Source organism: Miscanthus floridulus, unplaced genomic scaffold (assembly GCF_019320115.1).
Source record: "Miscanthus floridulus cultivar M001 unplaced genomic scaffold, ASM1932011v1 os_933_3_4, whole genome shotgun sequence".
In the NCBI taxonomy this organism is placed as follows: Eukaryota; Viridiplantae; Streptophyta; class Magnoliopsida; order Poales; family Poaceae; genus Miscanthus; species Miscanthus floridulus.
In genome coordinates this window covers 1-27,275 of record NW_027098531.1, presented here as the reverse complement: position 1 = coordinate 27,275, position 27,275 = coordinate 1, and the positions used below count along the sequence as shown (strand labels likewise).

Below are 27,275 nucleotides of genomic sequence, written 5' to 3'. Positions count from 1 at the left end.
CGAGCTCACCGAGCGCGTCACTTGAGCCATCAAGGCAAGCGACGTAAGCTCAGCCCCTCTGGTTGTGAGAAACCATGGACGGGGTAATGAACAAAAACTCAACATGACCCCTACCAAGCCCAACGGGGCTTAGGGGCTCAAGACGCCCAATGCCTCGGCTGTGCCTGGGTCCGTGACTCCGACTCGCACGATCCCTCAACACGCCCGACGCCTAGATCCATGACTCTGACTCACCCGATCCCTCAGCACGCCCAATGCCTGGATCCACGACTCCAACTCGCTAGGTCAGTGAGTCTGTCTTGCCTGATCCCTTAACTGTCCATAGGCTACGACGAATGCCCCGGCTGCACCTAGGTCCATGACTCCAACTCGCCTGATCCCTTGGCTGCGCCCAGCACCTAGATCCATGACTCCGACTCACCTGATCCCTCGGCTGCAACAGATACTTGGGTCCATGAGTCCATCTCGCCCGATCCCTTGGCTATCCCTCGCTGCGCCCAGCGCATGGATCTACGAGTCTGTCTCGCTCAATCCCTCGCTATGCCTAGCACCTTGTTGACAACTCTATCTCGCTCGGTCCCTTGGCCATGACCAAATGCCTAGGACCACGCTCCTAGAAATGATGGGTCAGATACTGGGAAGAAGAGGCTATGCCCACTAAGGTGCACACACACACACGACCGCTTACAAATACCCCCTAGGTGATTCTATACAAATCACCCGAGGGCTCGGGGGCTACACCCATGGGTACGCTCACGCGCACCCGCTATCAAAAACAAAAAAAAATCCCCCACTAGCAACACAGAAAAACCCCTGGACGATTTTACCCAAATCACCTGAGGGCTCAGGGGCTACACCTGCGGGTGCCCTCGCGCGCACCCGCTGTTAAGACAAAAATCCCCCAAATGATTCTACCTGAATCACCCAGGGGCTCAGGGGCTCCTGTCGGGTTCATAAACCTAGGGTTCCTCATGGATCTGCTTCCCAGCAAAAGCTTAGCCCAAGCAGACGATGTTGTGAACAACGCGCAACTCCTGGGCTAGCCCAAACACCTAACGACAGTCTAGAAGGGCGATCCAATCTCTGACAAGAGGCCTAGCCAAAGAGGAATGATGCCTGCTTCTGACTCTAGCCCGCCTCTCCTACTGGAAGGCCTTGCTTCCAACTCTAGCCTGCCTCTCTAACCAGAAGGCCTAGCCGAGGAGGAACAATGCTCGCTTCCAACTCTGGCCCGCCTCTCCGATCCGAAAGGCTTGGCCGAGGAGGAACAACGCTCTCTTCCGACTCTGGCCCACCTCTCCGACTGGAAGGCCTCGCTTCCAACTGTTGACACCGTTTTTTGCACGTGTTAAAATGTTCGGAGTGAACTAATCGGCAAGGGGAAAGTTACTGTGTACTTTGATAGCCGATGAAAGCCAGCTTGTAAAGATGGTTGCCGATAGCTGATGATGCCGATAAAGGGAGGCTTGAAGACTACTGCCGATGAAACAGGGAGTATGCCGATGAAGGGAGATTTGAAGACTACTGCCGATGAAACAGGGAGTATGCCGATGAAGGGAGATTTGAGGACTACTGCCGATGAAACAAGGAGTATGCTGATGGGGGAAGACTTGAAGACTATTGCCGATGAGACAGGGGGTATGCCGATGGGAGGAAGGACAGTGAGATTTCCATCGTAATTAAGGCGGACAGGGAAATAGATAGGAGTTGATTTCTTTTTCTATATTTGTTAGAGTATGATTCATGTAAGAGTCACGTGTTTCCTTAGATATGGGCTTGGTGTCCTAGTTGTGTTTGGTTGTGTTTCTTTAGATCAGGGTATAAATATGGAGTGAGGGGCAATGTAAATATATATATCAATCAATATCAAAACCAATTTTTACTCCTATTTGCATCTACTTACTTTTCGGTGACTTCGTCAATTTGCATTATTTTCTCTTTATGAGTTCTCATTGATTCGGCGAGCTGCATCGCTTCAGTGTGACCTTCGGCGATCCTCGAGTTCCGCGTGAGTACCTCTTGGCCGTGACTTCCGGGCGTATCGCTGTTGTCAGGACCAAAGTGCTCGTATCTTCATCCTTAGTCGATTAACAGGTCAAATCGACTGGCACGCCTTGGATATCGATTCGGGTATTAGCCCTTTGTGTTTGCAGATCCACTTTTGCATCAACACATCTTTTGGCATGCCTGGTGGGACCAATCAATCCAATCAATATGTTCAATTCCGAGATCGATGCGGGGAACATTATCGCGGTATCAGAAGAAGATCTTAAAGAAGAACAGAGGCAGGCTATGGAAAAGGCCGTAGAAGAATACAGGCAGCTTTGTCTGAAATCGTTTAGCCTGAACAAGAGTGGACAAGTTATCCAGAAGCAAGATTTGCCGTTGCCTCAGCAGGTTACCTTTGATTCCAACCCTGGTAAACTTCAAGAGATGGTTAATTCTGCAGTAAATCATGCTTTGATTAATCATTCCAATGTGTTGTCCAATACTGTTCATAATGCTGTGGTTCGAACTCTCAAAGAAGGACAAGCGTCACCGCATTATGTTGGGCCTGCCTATCACCAACCAGAGCCGGCATCTGTCAATACTCCATCGGCTCCCTCGGCCATTGTGGGTACAGAAGTTACTTCTTCTCCAGTATCGGTAGGCTTACCTAATATTCAATCTACACCGGTACGATCAGATCCGGTACTACCAGGAGGACGAATTCAGCTTAGTACAGATCTATCGGCATCAGCTATGTCAGGCCCTGTATCTCAGAATAGCCAGATTCCTACTAATTGGTGGGGATATGGTATGCCTCCGGAGTCATCTGCTTTCAATCCTGGATTACCTCAAATGTTTGACGCAGTAGGTAAAGCTCCTATACCATCGGCTGTTTCGCCGATGGCCCAAGTGCCTCAATATGCTACAACAACTACTGTGCAACCAACTCCAGGGGGTTTCCAGATGCCTGCGGTTCAAACGCCCAGTTCAAATCCATCGGCAAGTTCACTGCCGATACAACAGAAAGCCCCTGTTATGAGTCAAACTAGGGTTCAGTTTATGCCTCAAGCTGGTTATAATTATCCAACAATATCAGCAAATTACCAGCCATCGGTGAGTTTTGTACCGATGGGTTCTAATAATGGTTGGTCAGGACAGTTACCTGTTCAACACACAGTTCAGCAAAATCAACAGATTGCAGGGATTCAACAAGGTTATATGCAAGCTGGTGTTCAGAATCAAGCATCGGCAGCTCAGCCGATGAATCCTTTCCAACAGGTTAATGGACCACAAGTAACGGCAAATATGCCGATTGCTGGAGATCGTGGGCCACAAAGATATGTGGAAGGATATCAGCAGGTACCTCCTGTAGAAGTTCAGCCAGTTCGTCAGCAGGAAGCTGATGCTTTTTGGGCCGATAGGATAGCAGAAATTATGAAGGATCAGTTTGGGATAAAGCCCAAGGTCAATACTTATTCTTATCGGACTCCATATCCTCCTGCATATGATTTAATTCCTCTCCCAAATTGGTACAAGGTACCAGATTTCACTAAATTCTCCGGGCAGGATGATACATCAACAATGGAACACATCAATCGCTTCATTATTCAATGTGGAGAGGCAGCTGGCAGAGATGAATTAAGAGTTCGATTATTTTCATCATCTTTGTCTGGATCGGCATTTACGTGGTTCATTTCATTACCACCAAATTCTATTATTACCTGGGCTAATCTAGAAAAACAATTTCATAAGTATTTCTTTGCTGGAATCCATGAAAAGAAGCTTACCGATTTAGTAAAATTGAGACAGCGCAATGATGAATCGGTAGAGAGCTTTGTGCAAAGACTACGAGATGTAAAAAATAAGTGCTACAGTCTAGTGCTGGATGATCGGCAGCTTGCCGATCTGGCTTTCCAAGGGTTATTGCCACATCTTAAAGACAGATATGCTTCTTAGGAATTTGAAAGCCTCAGTCATCTTGTGCAAAGAATCTCCGATCAAGATACTAGGGTTTTTGAACCTAAAAAGAATTGGAGTAAAAAGGTATCATTTGTTGAAGAAGTAGGAGATTTTGATTCTGATGAAGAACCAGTTATCGGCTTAGCTGAGTGGGTTAAGAATAAAAAGCCAATATCTTGTCCCTTTGGTAAAAAAGAGCCAGAAAAGTTTACCTTTGATATCACCAAGGCTGACAAAATATTTGATCTTCTGCTTCAAGAGGGTCAGATTAAGCTGTCACCTAATCATGTGATCCCATCAGCAAAAGAGTTGAAGAAGATCTTGTACTGCAAATGGCACAATGCAACTTCACACAGTACAAATGAATACAAGGTGTTCAGGCAACAGTTACAATCGGCTATTGAATCTGGGAGAATTAAGTTTGGTACTTCTAATGCCCAAAGGCCGATGAAAATTGATCAACACCCCTTTCCAGCAAATACGTTGGAGGCCAAAGGGAAGACCAAGGTATTGACGTCCGAGGCTGCTAAGAAAAACGCATCAGTGGATCCCCAACATCGGATAACTACCGATGATGCAAGAAGTAAGGGATTGCTGGGAGAAAGCAGTAGTTCCAAAAAACCTCCTCGACCTGGCATTGTGATTACTCATCGAAGGCAGCAGGAGGGTTGGCGTCAGCGTAATGATCGATATCGACAACAGCAAGAAGAAAAACGTCGGGAAGAATGGCATCGGCATAAAGATCATTGGAGGTGCCCGTTTTTTATCCATTGCTGGGAAGAAGGTATTAAATTGCCAACTGTTGAAAATTACCCTGAGTGCAATGATTATTATGGGGTCAATCGGTCAGAAAGAAGATTTCAACCTGGCAATCGGAGTTTATTTATCAATGAGCCGATTAGAAGCAGAGCATCAGTACATGATCGGCTGGGGGGCAGACTTAGTGTACATGAAAGGCTTGGTAAACGCGCTGGATGTTTTTCGAGGAATCAAGAGGAGCTTGAGGAAATGGCAAATGCAAGAGTTCCTGATGAGGAAATATTCTACAGGGACCCTAATATACGCCGTGTGGAATCGATTAGGACCTGTTATCAGCCGATTTGGAAAACCAAGTTTCCTCGATGGTGCCCGGAGGGTCTAACAAAAACACAGAGAAGGAGGATGCAATGTGAGCGTCAGGAGGATTTATACCAAGAGGAAAATTCCTCCAATGAGAAGTCCGGTCATCAGCAGTGGCAGGTAAAACACAAAAATAAGAGTCCATCGGCAGATGTTAATATGGTATTCATGTTGCCGGTGGAATTTTTGGCACTATCTGATAATGAGGAAGAAGTTGTTCTCTGTGATCAAGTAGCTCAGTTGACACTAGATCCAATGATGGCTGTTTTTGAGAAACCTACCGATGACGAGAGACAGCATCTTAAGGCTTTGTTTGTGAAGGGCAGAGTTGATGGGCAGCCTGTGTCTAAGGTACTTATTGATGGAGGGGCTGCAATTAATATTATGCCTTATGTGATGTATCGGAAACTTGGTAAGGGAGATCAAGACTCGACCAAAACTGATATGATGCTGAAAGATTTTGAAGGCAATGTGTCGCCGGCTAAAGGGGCAGTATGCGTTGAACTGACCATCGGCAGCAAAACCTTACCGACGACGTTCTTTGTTATTAACGGCAAGGGTGCATATAATCTGCTTCTAGGGAGGGATTGGATTCATGCTAATTGTTGTGTTCCTTCTACAATGCATCAATGCCTCGTACAGTGGATTGGGGATAAGATTGAGGTTGTCCCTGGTGATTCTTTTTATATCATCGCATCAGCAGAATCAGATACTTATGAGCGAACTAAATGCATATCAGGAGAAGTTTGGGAAAAAGAGTTCCTTAGAGTTGCTGATTATGAAATTCCACCGATCCAAGCAGTCGGTTCTGAAGAAGAATTTTAATGGATAGGTTTGCCGATGATGGAAAATTAGGTCAAGGGTTCACATCGGCAGATGATTTAGTAGAAGTAGATATCGATAATGGTGATAGGCCAAGACCTACTTTTATTAGTGCTAAGTTAGATTCCAAGTGCAAGCAGCAAATAATTGATGTGTTAAAGGAGTATAAAGATTGTTTTGCTTGGGATTATACTGAGATGCCTGGATTAGAACGATCGGTAGTTGAACATCGGTTACCTATCAAATCTGGATTTCGGCCACATCAGCAGCCAGCGCGCCGATGCAACCCTAATATACTTCCTGATATTAAGGCCGAAATAACTAAATTAATTGAGGCAAAGTTTATTCGGCAGTGTCGATATGCAGAGTGGATCTCTAACGTGGTTCCTGTTTATAAGAAAAATAGAAAACTTCGTGTTTGTATTGACTTCAGGAATCTCAACAAAGCCACACCGATGGATGGCTATCCAATGCCGATTACTGATTTATTGATTGATGCTACAGCTGGACATCAGATTATCAGCTTTATGGATGGTAATGCAAGCTACAATCAAATATTCATGGCTGAAGAAGATATTCCCAAGACTGCTTTCAGATGTCCAGGTCATGTAGGGTTGTTTGAGTGGGTAGTCATGACGTTTGGCTTGAAAAATGCCGGTGCTACTTATCAGAGAGCTATGAACTTTATTTTTCATGAATACATCGGCACATTAGTGGAAATCTACATTGATGATGTGGTGATTAAATCTAGAGATATCACAAAACATCTAGCCGATCTGTGAAAGATACTGGAGTGTACAAGGAAGCATGGATTGAAGATGAATCCTAATAAATGTGCATTTGGCGTATCGGCAGGTCAATTCTTGGGTTTTATGATGCATCAGCGGGGCATCGAAATTAGTAGGAAGTCTATTGATGCAATTAACAAGGTGGTTGCTCCTGCCAATAAGACTGAATTGCAATCTTTGATCGGTAAGATTAATTTCATTAGAAGATTCATATCTAATTTGTCGGGTAAGATCAAGGCTTTCAGTCCATTACTTAAATTAAAAGCCGATCAGGAATTTGTATGGGGAGCTGAGCAGCAGTTAGCCCTCGATGAAATTAAGAAATATTTAACAAATCCTCCAGTGCTAGTTCCACCTCAATACGGGAAGCCTTTCAGGTTATATTTATCAACTGATGATACAGTTATCGGTTCAGCTCTTATTCAAGAATTTGAAGGGAAAGAACAGTGTTATTTATTATTTGAGCAGAAGACTAGTGGATGCTGAGACGACGTATTCGGCCATCGAAAAATTATGTCTATGTTTATACTTTTCGTGTGTCAAATTAAGGCATTATTTGTTATCTGCCGAATGTACGGTCATATGCAAAGACGATGTAGTCAAATATATGCTGTCGATGCTGATATTAAGTGGTAGAATCGGCAAGTGGATTTTAGCATTATCAGAATTTGAACTACGTTACGAATCAACTAAGGCAGTTAAAGGGCAAGTGATGGCTGATTTGGTCACTCAGCATTATGATTCAGTGGACTCTTTGGAAGTTGCTCCCTGGACACTTTTCTTCGATGGGTCCACATGTGGTGAAGGAGCAGGTATCGGCATTGTGTTAATTTCACCTCAAGGAAGGAAGTATGAGTTTTCATTGCCGATTGTTGCTACGTCGACGAATAATCAGGCTGAATACCAAGCCTTGGTAAAAGGGTTAGAATTACTAAAGGAGATACGTGCCGATGCTGTTGAAATCTTTGGTGATTCTATGCTAGTTATAAATCAATTGGCTGGACTTTATGAATGCCGAAGTGAAGCTTTAATTTCGTATTATGAAAAATGTGTGCAATTGTTGAAAGAATTTAGGGATTTTCGTCTTGAACATATCCCTCGATTGCATAATGAGGAAGCTAATCGACTAGCTCAGCATGCTTCAGGGTATCAACTTATTCAGGAAGTGCTAACATCGGCAGTTAATACCGATGACTGGAGAAAGGAGATTGTCGATTATTTAAAGGATCCATATAAAAAGGTTGAAAGACGTGTAAGGTTCCAAGCTACCAAGTATGTGCTCCTCGATGATGAATTATATTATCGAACTATAGATGGAGTTTTACTCAGATGTGTTGGTAGTGAGGAATCAAAAACTTTGATGGGTGAGATTCATGAAGGAGTGTGTGGTGCGCATCAATCGGCTTTCAAGATGAAGTGGATGATTAGAAGGAATGGATACTATTGGCCGACTATTCTTGAAGATTGTTTTAAATATTTTAAAGGATGTCAGGGATGTCAAAAGTTTGGTAATATTCAAAGAGCGCCTGCATCGGCTATGAACCCTATAATCAAACCGTGGCCGTTCCGGGGATGGGCTATTGATCTCATTGGTTAGATTTATCCGCCATCGAGTAAGGGACATAAATTTATTCTGGTTGCTACCGATTATTTCACAAAATGGGTTGAGGCAATTCCTTTGAAAAAGGTGACATCGGTTAATATGATTGATTTTGTGAAAGAGCATATTGTTTACCGATTTGGTATTCCTCAGACTATCACTACCGATCAGGGCACTATGTTTACGTCAGGAGAATTTGATGAGTTTGCTATAAGTATGGGGATTAAAGTTTTAAATTCTTCTCCATATTATGCTCAAGCTAATGGTCAAGCTAAGGCTTCTAACAAAGGGATCATCAAACTCATTAAGCGCAAAATTGAAGAAAATCCTAGGAGGTGGCATACAGTATTAAATGAAGCTTTATGGTCATATCGGATGTCATGTCATGGTGCAACCAAAGTAACGCCTTATCAGTTAGTATATGGACACGATGCAGTATTGCCTTGGGAAATTAAAGTTGGCTCTAGGCGAATATGTTCTCAAGATCAGCTGACAGACGATGATTATAATACTCTTATGAAGGATGAGTTGGAAGATGTAGCGGGTCATCGGTTAAGGGCTTTAGTTAGCATCAAAGAAAATAAGAAAAGAGTAGCCAGATGGTATGACAAGAAGGTGAAGATAAAGGAGTTTGCTGATGGAGATCTGGTCTGGAAATTGGTTTTACCGATTGGGACCAAAAGTTCAAAATTTGGAAAGTGGTCTCCTAATTGGGAAGGTCCATATCGGATAAATCAGTCTATTCCTGGTAACGCATATATTCTAGAAACCCTCGAAGGGGTTGTGTTTCCTAGAGCATTGAATGGAAAATATTTAAAGAAATATTACCCTAGTATCTGGATGGATGCATAAAAGTATAAGTGCCGATAACAGTCCTATCGGCTGGAATTACTCAAGGATGTCAATGTCTCGTAAAGTGCCGATACAATAAACAAGATTACAAGTTCAACAAGGATTGGATAGCTAATATCGCATGCAGGCGAATTTGCTCGGCTTCCTCCATTTCTTTGATATCGTCATCGGCGGTACCCTCCACGGGCTTGAGTTTTTTCTTCATGGCCAAAGCTTTGCGAGCCTTGGATATCTCTTTCTTGCTGAAGGGTTTTGATGGCGTTGGGTAGCTGGCTTTCTTCTTGTTGAGCATGAGTTAAAGCTACCTCGATTTCCTTCAATTCAGCCAATAGAGCCATCTTCCTTGCTGATAAATCCAAGATTTTCTGCTTAAGTTTCAGCACCCGAAGTCTGCAAGTTGCCGATGCCCTTGTGCTTCTCATCGGCAATTTGTTTTAGTTGTAGCATCTCTTCCTTGAGTTGAGCCTGAGCTGCTCTATCGGCAATACGTTGGGCAGCCCGTTGATATTGTAATTGGCGACTCTCTAAATGGGCTGCTGGGAAGAGTACTTCTTCAACATCGGCAGGGACCTGGCCACGGATTGTTTTGAAAATTGCCTTTGCGGGGTCCGAGTCATCTACCAGTTGGGCGGTATCCTGCTGTAGCAAGTTCAGGAGAGCTTCCAACCTAGACTTAGTTTCTGCCGATATTGTTCCCAGTACGAGGGAAGAACTTGTTTCGTCTCCATCATCGTCAGAGATGTCAATAGCGAAGGAGAATAGGCTGTTTGGGGAGTCTTGTTCCTGAGAAAAAGAAAAGGAGATCGGTTAAGGATAAGTATGAATATTGTAAATCAGCTAGGTTAATCGGTTTACCTGTTTCAAGGCAATTTCCTGTGCTTGACTGGAAGAAACAACCTGGAGTGTGTCGTGTGAGGGATCGGTTGAGCTTGCTGATGGGATGTCCTCTGTGACTTCATCAGTGGTTGGCTCTTGAGGTATGATGACCGATGACATTAGGGCAGATGTAGGGATCGGCATGGACCTTTGTCGTTTTGGCTGTGCCTCGGCATCTGTTAAAGCTTTGCGCTTTGCTTGGGCATCGGCAACGATTGGCTGGGGGGCATCGGCACTTGTTGGTTGTGAAGCTTGGACGTCTGGTACGCTTGCCGATGTACCCAATTGTTGCTGCAAGACAAGTGTAAGGTATGATATTTAACGGATAAAATGAGAAGTCAAGAGAATACCTCTGAAGGTTTGTCAAAAGAAGTGGTGCTTGATATCGGAGGAATTGCCGATGACGATCCAGTGGCAGCTCTTACTCCCTGGTGATTAATGTTAATACAGTTTGTAATCGGTATAAGTAGAAATAAACAAGGTTGTTACCTTGAATGCCTTGACCAAGGTTGTAGCAGCAGCCAATGGAGTGGCCCTAGCTGTAGCTAATCTGGACTTAGAGGTGATGGTCTTGGTACGGATCTTCTGGTGGGTCAAAGCAGTTAAGGTGGGGGCGTTGTAGCCTGATCGGTGATATCGGGGAAATAGGCTGAAGATCGAAGGGTTTCCCACTTTTGCTCACCGATGGTGCTGGGTTGTTAACCTGTCATGCGAAAGTCAGTTATTGATATATGTAGGGAAAAGCAAAAAGGAGTTAAAAGAAACTTACTGCGTCGTCAGGGATGGCATATTCAGGGTCGATCATGTGCCGATATGTGTGAGCAGAAGTTGCAAACAGTTGTTCCTTCCACTCTCGCCACCATTGCTTGTATGACTCGGTGATGAAGGATACTGGCGTCCAGGTGGATATATCAACATCTGTGATATCAGCATCGGGGGAGAGTTGTACCACCTTGTTCCAATCTGTTCCACAGGTGATTGTTTCCCTAGGGTTTGATCACATCGGCAAAGCAAAGTTTGATTGGCAGTTGCCCAAAAGCCAATTGACGGGATACTGCCGATGGGTTGTAAAATTCATATGAAATGTTGGTGTTTTTCCCGCTACCAAATGTATTCACTGGAATTGCCCTGGGAGTAATGATGGCCATCATGAGTTCCTTATCCTGATTCAGGGTGTCATCGGCAAAGTTGAAAAGAAGGGGAAATCTATTGTCCTCAGTCAATGTAAGGTACCCAGGCCCTATGATCACGAGAAAGACCATTGTAGAAGTTTTGGAAGAATCTGCCGATCTAGGTCTTCATTGGCCTCTGTTCCGGGAAGGACAATTATGGCTTCACCAAAATTAAGGGGTGAGCGTGTTGCCGATTCATCATCCCCAAGCACATGGTCTTCAGCAATTTCTCGTGGGAATTGTTGGGCAAAAAAGTCCCATTGCAAGCGTTTGTGCATATGGGCATTCAGCCACATGTTGATAAACCACCACGGGCCTCCTAGGTTGCCGATGGGTTCGCCAAGCAGAAGTTTCTGAGACACTTGATGAAGAAGATGATAAGTGGAGCTCAGAAGGTATCGGCCAAGAGGAAACCTTACGCCATTAGCCAAAAGTTCAGCTGCGGGGAGGAAGGCGTTGGTTGGTCCTACTGATCGACCACAGAAAATAAATTTTTCTAACCACATATTCAAGAATGTGGCATGTTCCCTCTGGTTAAGTGTCCCAGTCTTCTGGTACTCTTGAATGTATCCCGTCCAACCGCCGATGTTGCGGGTATTCACCCTATATTCAGATTTTCTACCATAAATGGAGCCTTCATCGGCAGTTGAAATATCCAAGCCAGTGAGCATGTGGACATCGGCAAGTGTAGGAGTAGCTGGGCCATGTCCAAACATAAAAGTGTTTGTTGTGTCTGACCAGAAGTAAGCAGCTGCAATCATCATTGATTCATTCTTCTGCATATCGGCAATAGATAGCCTAATGCATTGGTCTAATTTCCGTTCTGCCCAGTATACTTGCATCGATCTATTAACCCTTAAGTACCAATCTTTCCACCCTTTGGTGGTTTTGGGCCAAGATCGGAATGTGTCTTTCCATAAATTCAGAGAGAAATTTTGGGCTCTAAAGGGGATTCTGTTAGCCTCTGCATTAATCAGATCGGTTGGATCTGGGTTGCCCATTGGTCCTAGGCATTGGACATGCGGCTGGTCGGTTGGGATAACTAATTTGTTGCGCAGTTCCTAAGTTTGAAAGATCCGGAGAACAAAAGAAAGGAAAAATCACCAACTGTATGGATTTGCAAAAACTAGGGGAATCAAAGTAAAGGTAATGGAAGAGGAGCAAACCGCGGGGACGTCGAAGTTGACTGCCATTATCTTGAAGAAGATGAAGGCACGAGCCGAAGACTTGAGGTAACAGCTGGAGAAGGGTTCTTGTTGGTTGAGGTCGTGCAGTGGTTCGTCGGAGTCGCCGCCGGAAAGAGAAATGTCAAAGATTGGAGTCTGAGGGTAGAAGACAAGTGTTCCGGAGGAGTCTATTTATAAGCCGCTTGGAGTAGGGGTATTTTGGACTTATCTCTATGCCGCGCGCATGTAGGTCGAAGTGGTTCAGATGGATATGGTAACTGTTTGCACTGATGATCAGGGGATTGTACAGATGGGTTGATGGCAAGTAATCATGACTTGGGAGAAATATCGGTACATGATATTTTAATTCTGAAAATGACAGCATTATCATGTTAAGATCTTGCCGATGGGTTATTGTTTCGGTATCTTAACCATAATCAAGGCAAGAGTGGTTGGCGATTGTGCGATATTTGCTGAAGTGCGTGAATCAGGATTAGATTTGATTGGATTTGATAACAGATCATGTTTTGGCTTGGAGAATAAGTTATGGTAATCTGGAGTGAATTTCGGAACATTAATGGTTTTATACTCCGAAATTGGGGGGCATGTGTTGACACCGTTTTTTGCACGTGTTAAAATGTTCGGAGTGAACTAATCGGCAAGGGGAAAGTTACTGTGTACTTTGATAGCCGATGAAAGCCAGCTTGTAAAGATGGTTGCCGATAGCTGGTGATGCCAATAAAGGGAGGCTTGAAGACTACTGCCGATGAAACAGGGAGTATGCCGATGAAGGGAGATTTGAAGACTACTGCCGATGAAATAGGGAGTATGCCGATGAAGGGAGATTTGAGGACTACTGCCGATGAAATAAGGAGTATGCTGATGGGGGAAGACTTGAAGACTATTGCCGATGAGACAGGGGGTATGCCGATGGGAGGAAGGACAGTGAGATTTCCATCGTAATTAAGGCGGACAGGGAAATAGATAGGAGTTGATTTCTTTTTCTATATTTGTTAGAGTATGATTCATGTAAGAGTCACGTGTTTCCTTAGATATGGGCTTGGTGTCCTAGTTGTGTTTGGTTGTGTTTCTTTAGATCAGGGTATAAATATGGAGTGAGGGGCAATGTAAATATATATATCAATCAATATCAAAACCAATTTTTACTCCTATTTGCATCTACTTACTTTTCAGCGACTTCGTCAATTTGTATTATTTTCTCTTTACGAGTTCTCATTGATTCGGCGAGCTGCATCGCTTCAGTGCGACCTTCGGCGATCCTCGAGTTCCGCGTGAGTACCTCTTGGCCGTGACTTCCGGGCGTATCGCTGTTGTCAGGACCAAAGTGCTCGTATCTTCATCCTTGTCGGTTAACAGGTCAAATCGACTGGCACGCCTTGGATATCGATTCAGGGTATTAGCCCTTTGTATTTGCAGATCCACTTTTGCATCAACACCAACTCTGGCCCGCCTCTCTGACCGGAAGGCTTGGCCAACAAACGATTCCAACTCTGACCCGCGTCTTTGACCACGGATACACCAAACCTCTGTTTATAGCTCTTCTCCGACTAGCGCAGTCGGAGCCGACTAGGACCAACCGACCGAGGACGCTCGCTCGGTGAGGACAAGGAAAACAGGCAGGAATAAGTAAAGCAGGACACTCAAGTCAACCGCAATACCGAGGGCCAAACCCTGTACGCCTGTAGTACCAACATGACATATCAGAAGGGTGCCCTGCAAACCTTCTAGGCATGTTAGAACCCAAGCAGTGTTGTGGGCACCGACATTTGCCCTATAGTGTTGTAGGCGCCCTCAACTCCCATACCATGACAAACATGGTAAGGCTCCCCCCACATGCCTGTGGGCATCAACAGTGTTGTAGGCGCCATCATTTGCCCTACATGGAGAACACGGTAAAAACCTCCCACATGCGTCTGACATCAATAGTGTTATGGGCGCCTACCATCATCTTGTGCACGACGGCGTGGGCAACGAGACTTAGTAGCATATGTACTCTCTCTCTCACTTGTAAAAGGCCATCCCCTTCATCTATAAAAGGGGATGCGCTCTCTCCCAACATGAGAATCAGTGGACAACTCAAACAACACACACACGATCCGAATGACCAAGGATCCCAACGAACAATAGACGTTCGAACACTTAGCGCACAGCAGAGCTCCGGTCACTCTCGGTCCTTCAGTCCGGAGTCCGACCGGACCTCTTGCACCCCCATCTTTCTCCCTTTTGTTTGTAACCCCACAGCAAACTTCGAGCACCTGGGCTCAGGAATAAAGTCACTGACCTACTCAAACTGGATATAGGCCACGTTGCCTGAACCAGTATAAACCCTGTGTCATTGAGTGCTAGGCCACATCCGATCACAACGTACGGCAAAACTACAAAAATTTATGTGTTGGTCACTTTCTACACCGACAAGAATGGAGAGGAACAGCTATGGGAGTGAGCAAGGAGAGGATAAAGATGAGTGCGGGAGACAGCGTATGTCTAGGGAGACGGCGTGCGACAGGGGCGGGTTGGTTCGGCGCGGCTTTGGGTGCGTCTGTTCCCGTCCGGACGACCGTCATATATCATTATCATTGATAAAATGTTCAGATAAGAATTTGTCGGTCTAAAAATTATATTGTATTGATTATTTTAGAACCAAAATGCATTTACACAAAGTGATGAACGTTACATATTTCATCAAGCTCTAATATTAATATATACATTTTTATCCCCATCCGATGTCATATGAAAATTTTATGATCTTTTGAGGTTGTGCGTGGGGTTGGACGGAGATAAATTTATATAGAAACTATAAGTCTCAACAAGATTGACAACTTAATCCTACTCCACTTTTTTGTTCAAAGTCATCGTAGCATCGAAATAGTCGATATAATCTTTAAATCTGTGTTCGTATGATTGAACATTTTGGCACAAGGGTGGCTTAAAGAAAAGTTGTGAATTACAGAGTTGTAGATATTGTCGAGCTCTATAGATTACTTATAAATTTTATTTTCATCCTAGCCCATATGAGAAAATGCTCTTTTTTAAGATATGACATGCAAAATAATGTAAGCGATGTGCTTATCAACAGTGAGACGTATGCGGTAACTTCTTTAAACATTATGGTAGTTTGGTAATTTGATATTGGTTTGTGAAAAAAATACCTAATAAATTGTCCATATATGATTCAAACAAAAGTATTTCAATGCCAAACATTAACAGAATCTGTGGATGGTCCAGTTCCAAAAACTAGATGGTCTGGTCTCATCAAGAGACACTAACGAACAATAGTGTATGAGAGGAACCCTGTCGGGACATGCAGACCTTAGGTTGCCCTAGCAGCGCTAGGCTGGCTAGGCAATACAAGGGAATAGCTAGTCTGGCTAGGCCATCTTCAAATGACACGAAGACAACGGAATAACAGCAATCTTAGGTTTGATGAGTTTTAGGGTAAAAATGAGTAAAAGAAAAATGTAAAAAGGCGAAAAGCATAAAAGTTGTATTCGGTAATCAATATGATGCTTCAACCAACTGTGGGCCCCCTTATATTTATAAGTTGATAGGTATATTCTCATGGTAGAGTCCAAAAACATCAAGATTTACACTTTAAACCAATGGGAAAAAATAATTTGTCAAGTCAAAATGAGACCATCTGGTTAATTTTAGGAAATCACAGCCTCCGGTATTTACGAGGTTGATTCTTCCTAACATTGTAAGTCTCTCATCTAGACTTCAAATTAGGCATTCCACATATGAATAGTATTGTGTTAATGAGGGGTACATAATGGTGTAGTCGATTTCGTAATTGAAGATGCTCTTAGAAATCAAATGATTTGTTTCGTGGATCCAAATGACTTGGTTTTCATAGATTGCCCAATGTTACTGATTTTTGTTATCAACAATTCTAAACTATACGATCTTCTATTATGAAAAATAATTTAAAGTGTCTCTTAATATAATAAATTAGCTATCTCTACAGTTGTGAAAATAACTTAAAGTGACCCCTCAATCTATGTCTAAACTAACAATTTTTGCCATTATGAAAAAATAACCAAAAGCAACCACTAAATTAACCGTCCCTGCATTGTCGAAAAAATAGCATACAATACCACCATATATGCTTTTAAATTATCCTTTCTATTTCTATCATGTGGTCCTCTAGCCTCTAAAGCGATTCTTGTACTCCTCAACTATCTTGGTTCCAATACTCTTTAAATACCAATTAGATCTTTAAACTTGTTGGGTGTGTTATTTAATGTTCACTAGCACAGAAAAGATTTTTAGAGCCAAGCATTTTTTATTTTTAGAGAAGGGTAAGCCATCAAACTCTAACCAACGGTCACTATTAATCACCTTTTACAGAGGTAGTCGACATGCACACCTCTGAAAATCGATTAACCTACTACCCAGGAATAACAACTCCTTACCACTGCACACCACCCTCAATTGTGACTTGTGAGTATATATAGGATTCTATCTTTTGTATAAATATTTCATAATCTTCTACTGAATATTTTGGCTACTACATGAACTCAAATGAAACAAGTTTCAATTATAAAGTTTTAAATCTTGTTAAGCACTATAACTTTAATGTGTCTCCATACGAAATATTTGAATCTCAAACTATGTGAATTTAAAAAAATATTTGAGACACCGGAAAACTTCAAATGAAAAACTTGTAAATTTTAAATTTCAAAATCCATGAACTTAAAACAATATTTTTAGACTCTAAACAGTTTTAAATTAAAAAGTTCTCAACTACAAAGTTGTAGATAACATCGAGAGATATAATTTTAATATAAAGTTTGTCTTCATCCAGATTCATATGAAAAAATCAGGAATTATTTTTAGATACATCTATTTCTAGAAACGGGCATCTTAATATGAATGCCTCTATTAATTGATTTTTAGAGATAGATGCTTAGAATATCCACATCTGTTAATAGCGGTTTTTAATTTAGAGATGGATATCTTAAGATGCCCACATCTGAAAATCAATTTATAGGGACGAGTATCATTAGGCGGCCGCCTCTGTTAAAGTTGATAGTTAATGTAGACGGCCGCCCGCCTCTGTGAATGATTTTCAGAGGCGGACAACATCTTCCTCGAAGTCGTGTGACCATTTATAGAGACAGTCTGTAGATGTGCCCGCCTCCATTAGTTAGAGAGGTTGTCTCCAAAAATTGTAATGGTCCAAATCACCTTGGTGTTGATTCGTTTGTCATAATGATCCAAATCACCTTGATGTTGATTTGTTCTTCCTTGTCATTGGCATGGCATGGGACCAGCATGACGAAAATACCCATGCACCAGGCTCCTAGGATGGATGCTCTCCTCGACATCATGGCCACTGGCCGTACTTCAAGGCTGCAGCAACCAGGTTATATATACACATATCCATCAAACAAAGAAAAAAGAAAGAAGAAGAAGAAGATGCTGGTAATAATCAAAGTGCGCACGCAGATGTCGATCATGATCACATTATACCAAAACCCCAGCTGATGAAACGCATATCGCATATGGGCTTACCTCATAATGCAAGTCACTTGATCCAGGGCCTGTCTGCTGGCCTCTCACCCTCTCATCTCACCAACATAGTTTACCGATCTCGCTTTGTGCTAACATGATCGCTTGCTTCCGGCTTTTCTCACGTCATTTTCTCATGCATCTTTATATCACGTTGGGCCCCATGCATGCGCCACGCCATCCTCCAGCTTTATGCATACCCTATAAGCTAGCTAGCTTTGTGTATCTCCCCAAACCATTTGCTAGCCAGCGAGCTGCGAGCCCATCATCCATCTCTCACCGCCACTTTCCCCTCGAACAAAGCAGGTGGCGCGCGGCTGGCCGCCGTGTCTGTCTGTGTGCACCATCGCCGGTTCGAGTTGGGCAGCGTTTCCGTCTCTTTATCCACCCAGAACCAGAGAGAGCTTCCTCTCTGACAGAGCGCCGGCCTCTCTCTAGAAGATCGAATCACACTCTCGGCCAGTCTCGGTAGATGCGCAATGCGAGCGGCAGCAGCTGGTGTTCCCGTGTGGCGGTGCTGCAGCAAGTGCTTGGCCCGCAGGCTTCTCCTCATGGCTCCGGCTCCGGCTTCGGCTTCGGCTTCGGCCTCGGCCTCCACCAGCAGCGGCTTGGTTACGCTTCTTCTTCTTCCCCCGGCGGCATGGAACCAGCCGGTGCAGTGATGCCGCCTATCCTCTTCCGCGCCCTCGCGTCGCTCAACCTCCTCCTGCTCGTCGGCTACCTCCTGCTCCTCCTCCTCGCCAAGCTCTTCGCGCGCCTGCACCACAGGGCCACCGCCAAGGACCGGACAAGGTAACTGGCTGCACTACCACTCACTACCTTCACAGATCTTTGACATGCATGCGTGTGTCGTCGCGCTCACACTTTTCGTTGTTTTGTATGTATGGCCGCGTATACAGTAGTTGGTATGACGGCCGCTGCGACCACCGCACGGAGGCCATGGCCACCGATGAAGCAGAGTACGCCGCCGCCGACGCGGATGTCGTCGAAGGACAACAAGCGGACACGCTGTTCTGGTTCGACGAGGCCGTGTTCGAGGACAGCACCCTGCTGCTTGGCGACGAAGGAAAGGATCACCACCACCTGTACGCCGCTACAGCCACTGCACGTTGCTTGCAGGTGGAGAGCAACTTTCCCGTGGAGGAATCTGCCCGCATCTCGCCGCGCAACCAGAAGTTCCGAGTGGATGTCGAAGCCGAACCGACGCAGCACGTGCAGGAAGAGGCCAAGGGCATCGCCGTCGATGTCCCGACGACGACGGTCCTGGAAACGGAACAGCGGAGTGCTCCTGCTCCGGTCGTCGTATCACCGGAGAATGTCTCCATCGAAGGCAATCAATCTCCTGGTCCTAGCCTAGATACACTCTGTCTCTGCTTCTTGTTATTCTGATCTTCATTTCGTTTCATCTTGATCTGACGCATTGTATGGCATCGTCATCATCTGGTTTCAGGGAACAAGCAGCAGGAAAGCAACAGAACAGGAGAAGGCGCTCGTCGCGATGCCGACGCCGACCGTGCCGAGCACGAAGAGGAGGGACCGCTGCAGGGGAAGAAGAGCTTTTCTGATGAAGGCCAGAATGACGTCAAGCTGTTCGTCAACAACCGCGCGCTCGCCGACACCAGGAAGCTCCTGCTGGAGGGCGGCGTGGTGGCCGGAGGAGGAGGAGGAGGAGCGAAGGCGGCGCAGCTGCAGGATGAGAACGACGACAAGGACAAGAACGGGGACAGCAGCCGGTTCGGCGCGTCGACGCTGACGAGCGAGTCGACGTCCAAGAGCTCGGTGGAGTGGCAGAGCTCGACGGTGACCAAGGACTCGGAGACGGAGTACCCCTTCTCGTCGTCGTCGCGCCGGAGCTCGGCGCGGTGGGAGTCGTACACGCTCTTCCGCAAGTACGACGAGGACATGGTCTACTTCCACCGCGTCGGCGCCCAGAAACTCACCGAAACAGGTACGGTAGGCAAACAAGAACAAACTGTTTCTTTTTTTTTTTTCTATCTAGTAGAAATAAAAGTTAGCAAAACAGATTTCATTTGCTGCATATATAAAGCAGTACGTTCTAAAAAATGTCAAGGTATCATTACCACTCATTACCTAAGACTAGTTTTCTTGACAAAAAGCTTAAATGACGCGCGATTCCTGTAATCTGCGACGCTTTCGTCGACATGTGGGCTTGATCAAGAACATTTTTTACACATTTCTTGATGCACGCACATAATCAAATCCTACTAACCTACTGTACTTGCTACTGCCAAAAGAATCAGTGTTCGTGTTTATACTCTAATTAATCTATTGCATTTTTGACGCATATATGTTCCCTGCAGAGTCGTTCCGGTCCATCAAGTACCAGCCACGGTCCATGTCGGAGCGGATCGTGCACAAGCTGACGCCCAAGCCGAGCGCCCCTAAGCCCATCGGGCTGCGGGACCCGTACCCGGAGCTGGAGCGCGCGTACGTGGCGCAGGTGTGCCTCACGTGGGAGGCCCTCAACTGGAACTACACCAGCTTCCGGCGGCACAACGGCAGCGACGGCAACATCGCGGCACGGTGCTGCCCGGCGCGCGTGGCGCAGGAGTTCCAGCAGTTCCAGGTGCTGCTGCACCGCTTCATCGAGAACGAGCCGTACGAGTGCGGCCGCCGGCCCGAGGTGTACGCGCGGATGAAGAACTCCACGCCCAAGCTGCTCCTCGTCCCGGAGTTCAGAGGTTGGTTTGGACTGCTCTGCTCGTGCTCGCTCATCATCTGCAGCCATCTGTCTGCTGGCGTACTCACTGATCGGTGTGCGTGCATGCAGACGAGGATGACGAGAAGGATGATCTGATATCGGCAGTGCAGTTCCTGCTGATACTGGAGGAGTCCATCAGGACGTTCATGACGTTCCTCCGGGCCGACAAGAGGAGCCACTACGAGATGTTCAGAGAGATGGTGAAGAGGAGGGCGAGCGCCATGGATCAGACTCTGATCGTCACACTCAAGAAAGCCAACAAGAAAGTGAGTTCATCACGTGTTGTGTTAAATACTACATCCAATCAGTTGTTTTTTTTTTTTACTTTATCAGTACCACGCAAATTCTGATCGAACTGTCCGTGCCGTATGAATGTGGTGGCCGGCGATTGTTCAGAAGAAGAGCCGGCTCAAGGACCTGACGCGGCCGCGGCGGTGCCTGAAGAGGACGAGGCTGAGGGAGGAGGAGGAGCTGTCCATCCTGCTGGGCCTGATCGACCTCGAGGTGGTGGCGCGGGTGTTGCGCATGCCGGAGGTCACCGACCAGCAGCTGCACTGGTGCGAGGAGAAGATGAACAGGGTCCGGATCGATCTGGAGGGCAAGATGCAGAGGGACCCTACCCCTCTTTTCTTCCCTGCACATTGACAGGGACCTGCTGCTGCTGAACAACAGTCTTGTGTAATAATCTTCTAGTTCCTCTTTCCTTTTTTTTTTCTACTTCCTTTTTTTGTATCTTCTTTTGTCCAAGGTATGTAGTAGTGGGAGAAGAGAAGCAAAGATAAAGTTGCATTGCATAGACATGAGAATATGCATGGCACTTAGCCTCATCTAGTAGTACTGTAAAAAGAGAGATCGCAAATGATGTTATTGTAAAGGCACACATACATACATAGTAGAGTGTTATAATAATAAATAAATAAGAAACCTACATCCTGTAATCGGACGCATGTGGCAACAGTGACAATATTTAGATAGAATAGATGGGCCGAGTGATCGTGACGGGCCATGGCATGGTACATATATTGAGTTGCGTTTCTAGACAGACCACCCGTGCATTGCACTGCATTGCATGGAAAGCAAAAGGGCTGAGGTGGTGAGGATGGAGACAAGGATGGCTTTGACGTCGTGCTTTCGCTTTGCTTTTCCATGTGTCTCTGCTTTTATGGGACCTTGGATTGGATCACAATCACACGCAGGATTAGGATAACCAAATTCCACACTAGGGTTTGCTTCCACATTCCGGGATAAACTGCATCATCCATAGCCTCTCTTTTCCTCCTTTCTCTATGCATGCTTTTGTGGATCCTTATGTCATCCAGAAAAAAGCTCTCTTGCAAAACTTATCTTCGTGGGCATTTCGTTTGCATCAAAGAGAACACACCAAATATATATATGGCAATATAATTCACAGGTCAAACATAACAAAGATCTTCTGACCAAATATCATTTGGCTGGTAAGGGAAGCACTTTGCCACTTTATGAATCATCTGGATAGAAATTCAGAAACACACAAGCAACTTCCAACTTATCGGATTAATTCGAGCTAGACTTTGACATGCTTAGCGCTGAAAAAAAAAGAAGGAAAAAGAGGCTTCCTACTTGACAAAAATAGAGATTCAGTCATAATCTTTATTTATCTACATATGTCTTTGCACACATAAACTCTTGTAGATTGCTACAATGTCACATGCATAAAGAGCACAGACTGGCAAGTGAATGGACACAAATCCAAATGGAACATGCATACCATGGTGCTCTTGCTTTTGGTAAAGATAGGCGCAGTCAGAAAGTGGTTCTCCACTGTAACAAGTCAAAAAAGAAGTGGGGGAAATCAGTTGTTGATGATAAAAGATGCGGCAGTGTCGTTTCGTCTGGGACCATTGTTTCATAATATGGGCAAAGTTCATGTGTAACTTTTTTTTTAGCAACAGTTTCATGTGTAACCCCCCTGAGATTTGATATGCCGGAGCCCACCAATGTACAGAACGGCCCAACAAGTTATCTAGGCCACCACTTTCCGATCACAACAGCCCACGATAAGGCCATCTGGGTCACTATATGAAAGGGGGCCGTTAGTGGCCGACTGGTCCGAGCCGAGTTGGATTCCCACCATGCGTGTGCGTAGGCTTCCGAGTATTGAACCAGATTCTTCTATATGTTCGGGCTTTAATCGTTCCGCGTTTTTCTTGCGAGACAGTTTTTTTTTTGTCAGGAAGGAATCGAGTTGTATATTGGTACACAAGCACATAAAGATTCGGAGATATATAGAACACAACTCTTTTATTTCTGGATAATTTCATTACACAAACTTGTATGCAGATGTGTCTCTTTCAATTCTTCATATATCCTCTTTTATAAATAAATAGATTTCTAGAGTTATCTTCAATCAATTTTACTTCAATTTGTAGAACATGGCTACTTCAATTTTACTACTCTGTATTTAACTTCTACAGTCTTCTTTTCCCCTAAATAAATAGATTTCAAGAAGTTTGTCAAGAGAGTACAAAATAAATTTGAAGTGAAGCTCAAGAAGATAAGAAGTGACAATGGGAAAGAATTTGACAACACAGCCATTGAAGCATATTGTGATGAAGTAGAGATCAAGCATGAGGTGTCCGCAACATACACTCCTCAACAAAATGGTGTAGTAGAGAGAAAGAACCGAACACTTATCACACTTGCAAGAATAATGCTTGGTGAGTACAATACACCCAAAGCTCTATGGGCGGAAGCTATCAACATCGCATGTTATGCATCCAACCGTTTATTTCTTCAAAAATTTCTTGGCAAGACCCCTTATGAGTTGCTCAATTGGAAGAAGTCGGACGTCTCATTCTTCTGGGTGTTAGATTGCAAATGATATATCTACAAGAAGCGGCAACATCTAGGGAAGTTCTAAACACGTTGTGTTATTGATTTTCTTGTTGGTTACTCATCGAAGTCCAAAGCATATCGAGTATTTAATCATGCCACCGGCTTGGTTGAAGAAACATCTTATGTGGAATTTGATGAATCTAACGGCTCCTAAGGAGCACATGAGAATCTTGATGATGTAGGTGATGAACCATTGAGGGAGGTCATGAAGAACATTCTGGTTGGAGACATCAAGCCCAAAGATGATGAAGATGATGTACAAGTGATTGATCCACCTTCTTCATCAAATATGCCACAAGATAATGATAAAGATGGGAGAGTAGAAAATGAAGATACTCATGTCTCCCATGATCAAATGGTGGCACAAGCTCAAGATGTTGATGCTCCACAACCTCCCCCTCAAATGGTTGATAGAAGAAATTCACCCCTACTACAAGCACATCCACAAGATCTCATCATAGAGAGTCATTCAAAGGGTGTAATGACTCACTCTAAAAAACTTGCTTTATTATTGAACATAACTCGTTTGTTTCTTGCATTGAGCCGACAAATGTAGAAGAAGCTCCTCAAGATCCGGATTAGATAAATGTCATGCATGAAGAGTTGAACAACTTCACTCGTAATGAAGTTTGGACACTTGAAGAGCGACCACAAGGTGCAAGAGTCATTGGAACAAAGTGGGTGTTCCGCAACAAGCAAGATGATCAAGGCATTATTGTGAGGAACAAGGCTAAACTAGTTACAAATGGGTTCTCTCAAGTTAAAGGGTTGGATTTTGAAGAGACCTTTGCACCAGTTGCAAGACTTTAAGCCATTTGTATGCTCCTTGCATATGCATCGCATCATAAAATGAAATTATATCAAATTGATGTTAAAAGTGCATTTTAAATGGCTTTATAAATGAACTAGTCTATGTTGATCAACCTCCCGGGTTTGAAGACCCTAGATATCCTAATCATGTTTATAGGTTGTCCAAGGCGCTCTATGGGCTCAAGCAAGCCCCAAGAGCTTGGTATGAATGCCTTCGGGATTTCCTCATTGAGAAGGACTTCACCATTGGGAAGGTTGACACCACACTATTCACCAAGAAGCTTGATGGAGAGATCTTCATTTGTCAAGAATATGTTGATGATATCATATGTGGCTCTTCAAATGAAGATTATTACAAAGAGTTTGGTGAATTGATATTGAAGGAGTTTGAGATGTCGATGATTGGAGAGCTTACATTCTTTCTTGGTTTCAAATCAAGCAAATGAGAGAAGATATTTTCATCTCTCCAGAAAAGTATACCAAGGACCTTCTCAAGAGGTTCAAAATAGATGAATGTAAGACAATCAAGATACCTATGCCATCAAATGGATATCTCGACCTAGATGAGGGAGGTAAAATGGTTGATCAAACTCTCTACCGCTCTATGATTAGTAGCTTGTTATATTTGACAGCATCTAGGCCCAACATCATGTTTAGTGTGTGTATGTGTGCTAGATTTCAAGCTAATCCTAAGGAGGCTCACATGGTTGCCATTAAAAGAATCCTTAGGTACCTTAAGTACACACCAAGCATTGGTCTTTGATATCCCAAAGGAACTAGATTCCAACTAGTTGGCTATTCCGATTCGGATTATGCCGGTTGCAAAATTGATAGAAAAAGCACATCCGAAGGGTGCCATTTGCTTGGTATATCACTAGTGTATTGGTCCTCCAAGAAGCAAAATAGTGTGGCTTTGTCCATCACCGAGGCGGAGTACATTGCCGCAAGTGCTTGTTGTGCACAAATTCTTTACATGAAGCAAACTCTTCTAGACCATGGTGTAGTTCTAGAAAAGGTTCCTCCCTTGTGTGACAATAAGAGCGCGGTGAAGCTTGCTAATAACCTGGTTCAACACTCTCGCACCAAGCACATATATATCTGCCATTGTTTTCTTAGAGATCACGTTGCGAAAAATAATATATCACTAGAAGGTGTAAGGACCGAGGATCAATTGGTGGATATCTTCACTAAACCGCTAGATGAGGCTACATTTTATCGGTTGAGGAATGAGCTCAATGTGCTTGACTTTAATAACTTAACTAAAAATGAGCTTGTGTTGTCTCTTGCATTGCACTGTATTATAAAACATGTTTAATTTTTAGTAGTGCACTTAGGGCTTGTCTAACATGCATGGTTAAGATAACCGTCGAAAAGCGTGTGAAGAAGCTTAACCTTGGATCAAACTTGACAAGCAACTAGAAATACTTTCAAGTATTGCATGACATGTGTATGTGTGTTGCTTTGTGATTTCTCTTTTGTTATCTTTTGAGCACCCGCTGTGTTATCCACAAACAGGGAGAGCATTTGAAGCTCCTATTGGTCATAAAACCCTATTATGTGACCACATGTTGCTCCTCGCCCCTTTTATTGTCTATTTTCTTAAAAAGAATTATAGCCTAAGGCAAAATACTTTGAAAATTTTGAGGGCTTGAGAGAGGTCTCTCACATCAGTCCCAATTGGTGTTTATTTGTGTCTTATTGAAGTTGGGACTTGATTGGGAAAAGGCAGCATGAAGGAACTTTGAAGATTTGCTAAAAAATGGTGACCGAATGCTGCACCGGACTCTACTTCTAGCGTCCGGTCAGTTCACATGAGGTGAACAGATGCAACATAGGAGTGACCAGACGCTAAATAGTTGAAAGGTCCTAATGGCTAGAGGAGGGGTGAATAGCCTAATAAAATTTCTACAATAACACTTAACAAAATAGTTAGACAATTATGAGGCGAAGCAAGTGTTGCGCTAGCCTACTCAAAATGCAAGCCACCTACCACAATTCTAGTTTAGGTAGTGTCGATTCACACAAGAGCTATGACACTACCCTATGCTAGTGTGCTCTCAAAGGCTAACTAAAGAGCCACACCAACCAACCAAGCAAGCTCTCACAACTAGCTACACTAAAGAGCTTGTCAACTAGTTTGCGGTAAAGTAAAGAGAGTGATCAAGAGGGTTATACCGCCATGTAGATGAAAGAACCAATCAATCACAAGGATGAATAACAATGAAGACCAATCACCTCAGAATCAATGATGAACACAATGATTTTTACTGAGGTTCACTTGCTTGCCGGCAAGCTAGTCCTCGTTGTGGCGATTCACTCACTTGGAGGTTCGCGCACTAATTGGCTTCACACGCCAAACTCTCAATAGGGTGCCGCACAACCAACACAAGATGAGGATCACACAAGCCACGAGCAATCCACTAGAGTACCTTTTGGCTCTCTATCGGGGAAAGGTCAAGAACCCCTCACAATCACCATGATCGGAGCCGAAGACCATCACCACCCTCCGCTCAATGATCCTCGCTGCTCTAAGCCATCTAGGTGGCGGCAACCACCAAGAGTAACAAGCGAAATCCGTAGCGAAACACGAACACCAAGTGCCTCTAGATGCAAACACTCAAGCAATGCACTTGGATCACTCCCAATCTAACTATGATGATGAATCAATGATGGAGATGAGCGGGAGGGCTTTGGCTAAGCTCACAAGGTTGCTATGTCAATGCAAATGGCCAAGAGAGTGAGCTTGAACCGGCCATGGGGCTTAAATAGAGGCCCTCACAAAATAGAGCCATTGTACCCCTTCACTAGGCACTGATCGGGGTGACTGGACGCTCCGGTCCGACTGACCGGACGCTGCTCCTCAGCGTCCGGTCGCCCGATGGCGGCCATGTGTCTCTTGTGTTCAATAGGGAATGTTTGATCTCAACGGTCGACATGTTTACCGGATGCTCCGACAGAGTTGACCGGACATTGAACCCTCAGTGTTCGGTCATT

The 27,275-nt window shown here is 44.4% G+C and overlaps 1 protein-coding gene across 2 annotated transcripts; it reads left to right on the top strand.

Annotated features, from left to right (window-relative positions):
* Positions 1-18,125: 18,125 nt before the first annotated feature.
* Positions 18,126-21,504, top strand: LOC136535444 (uncharacterized). 2 transcript variants are annotated; one of them, XM_066527705.1, is made up of 6 exons: positions 18,126-18,667; positions 18,775-19,205; positions 19,326-19,823; positions 20,197-20,577; positions 20,667-20,863; positions 20,994-21,504. In XM_066527705.1, exons 1-6 carry the CDS (start codon positions 18,348-18,350, stop codon positions 21,240-21,242), a joined length of 2,076 nt encoding a protein of 691 aa, XP_066383802.1. In that variant the 5' UTR covers positions 18,126-18,347; the 3' UTR covers positions 21,243-21,504. The 2 variants fall into 2 exon arrangements, with proteins under 2 accessions (XP_066383802.1, XP_066383801.1); XM_066527704.1 differs by having other exon boundaries at positions 18,775-19,220.
* Positions 21,505-27,275: the final 5,771 nt, after the last annotated feature.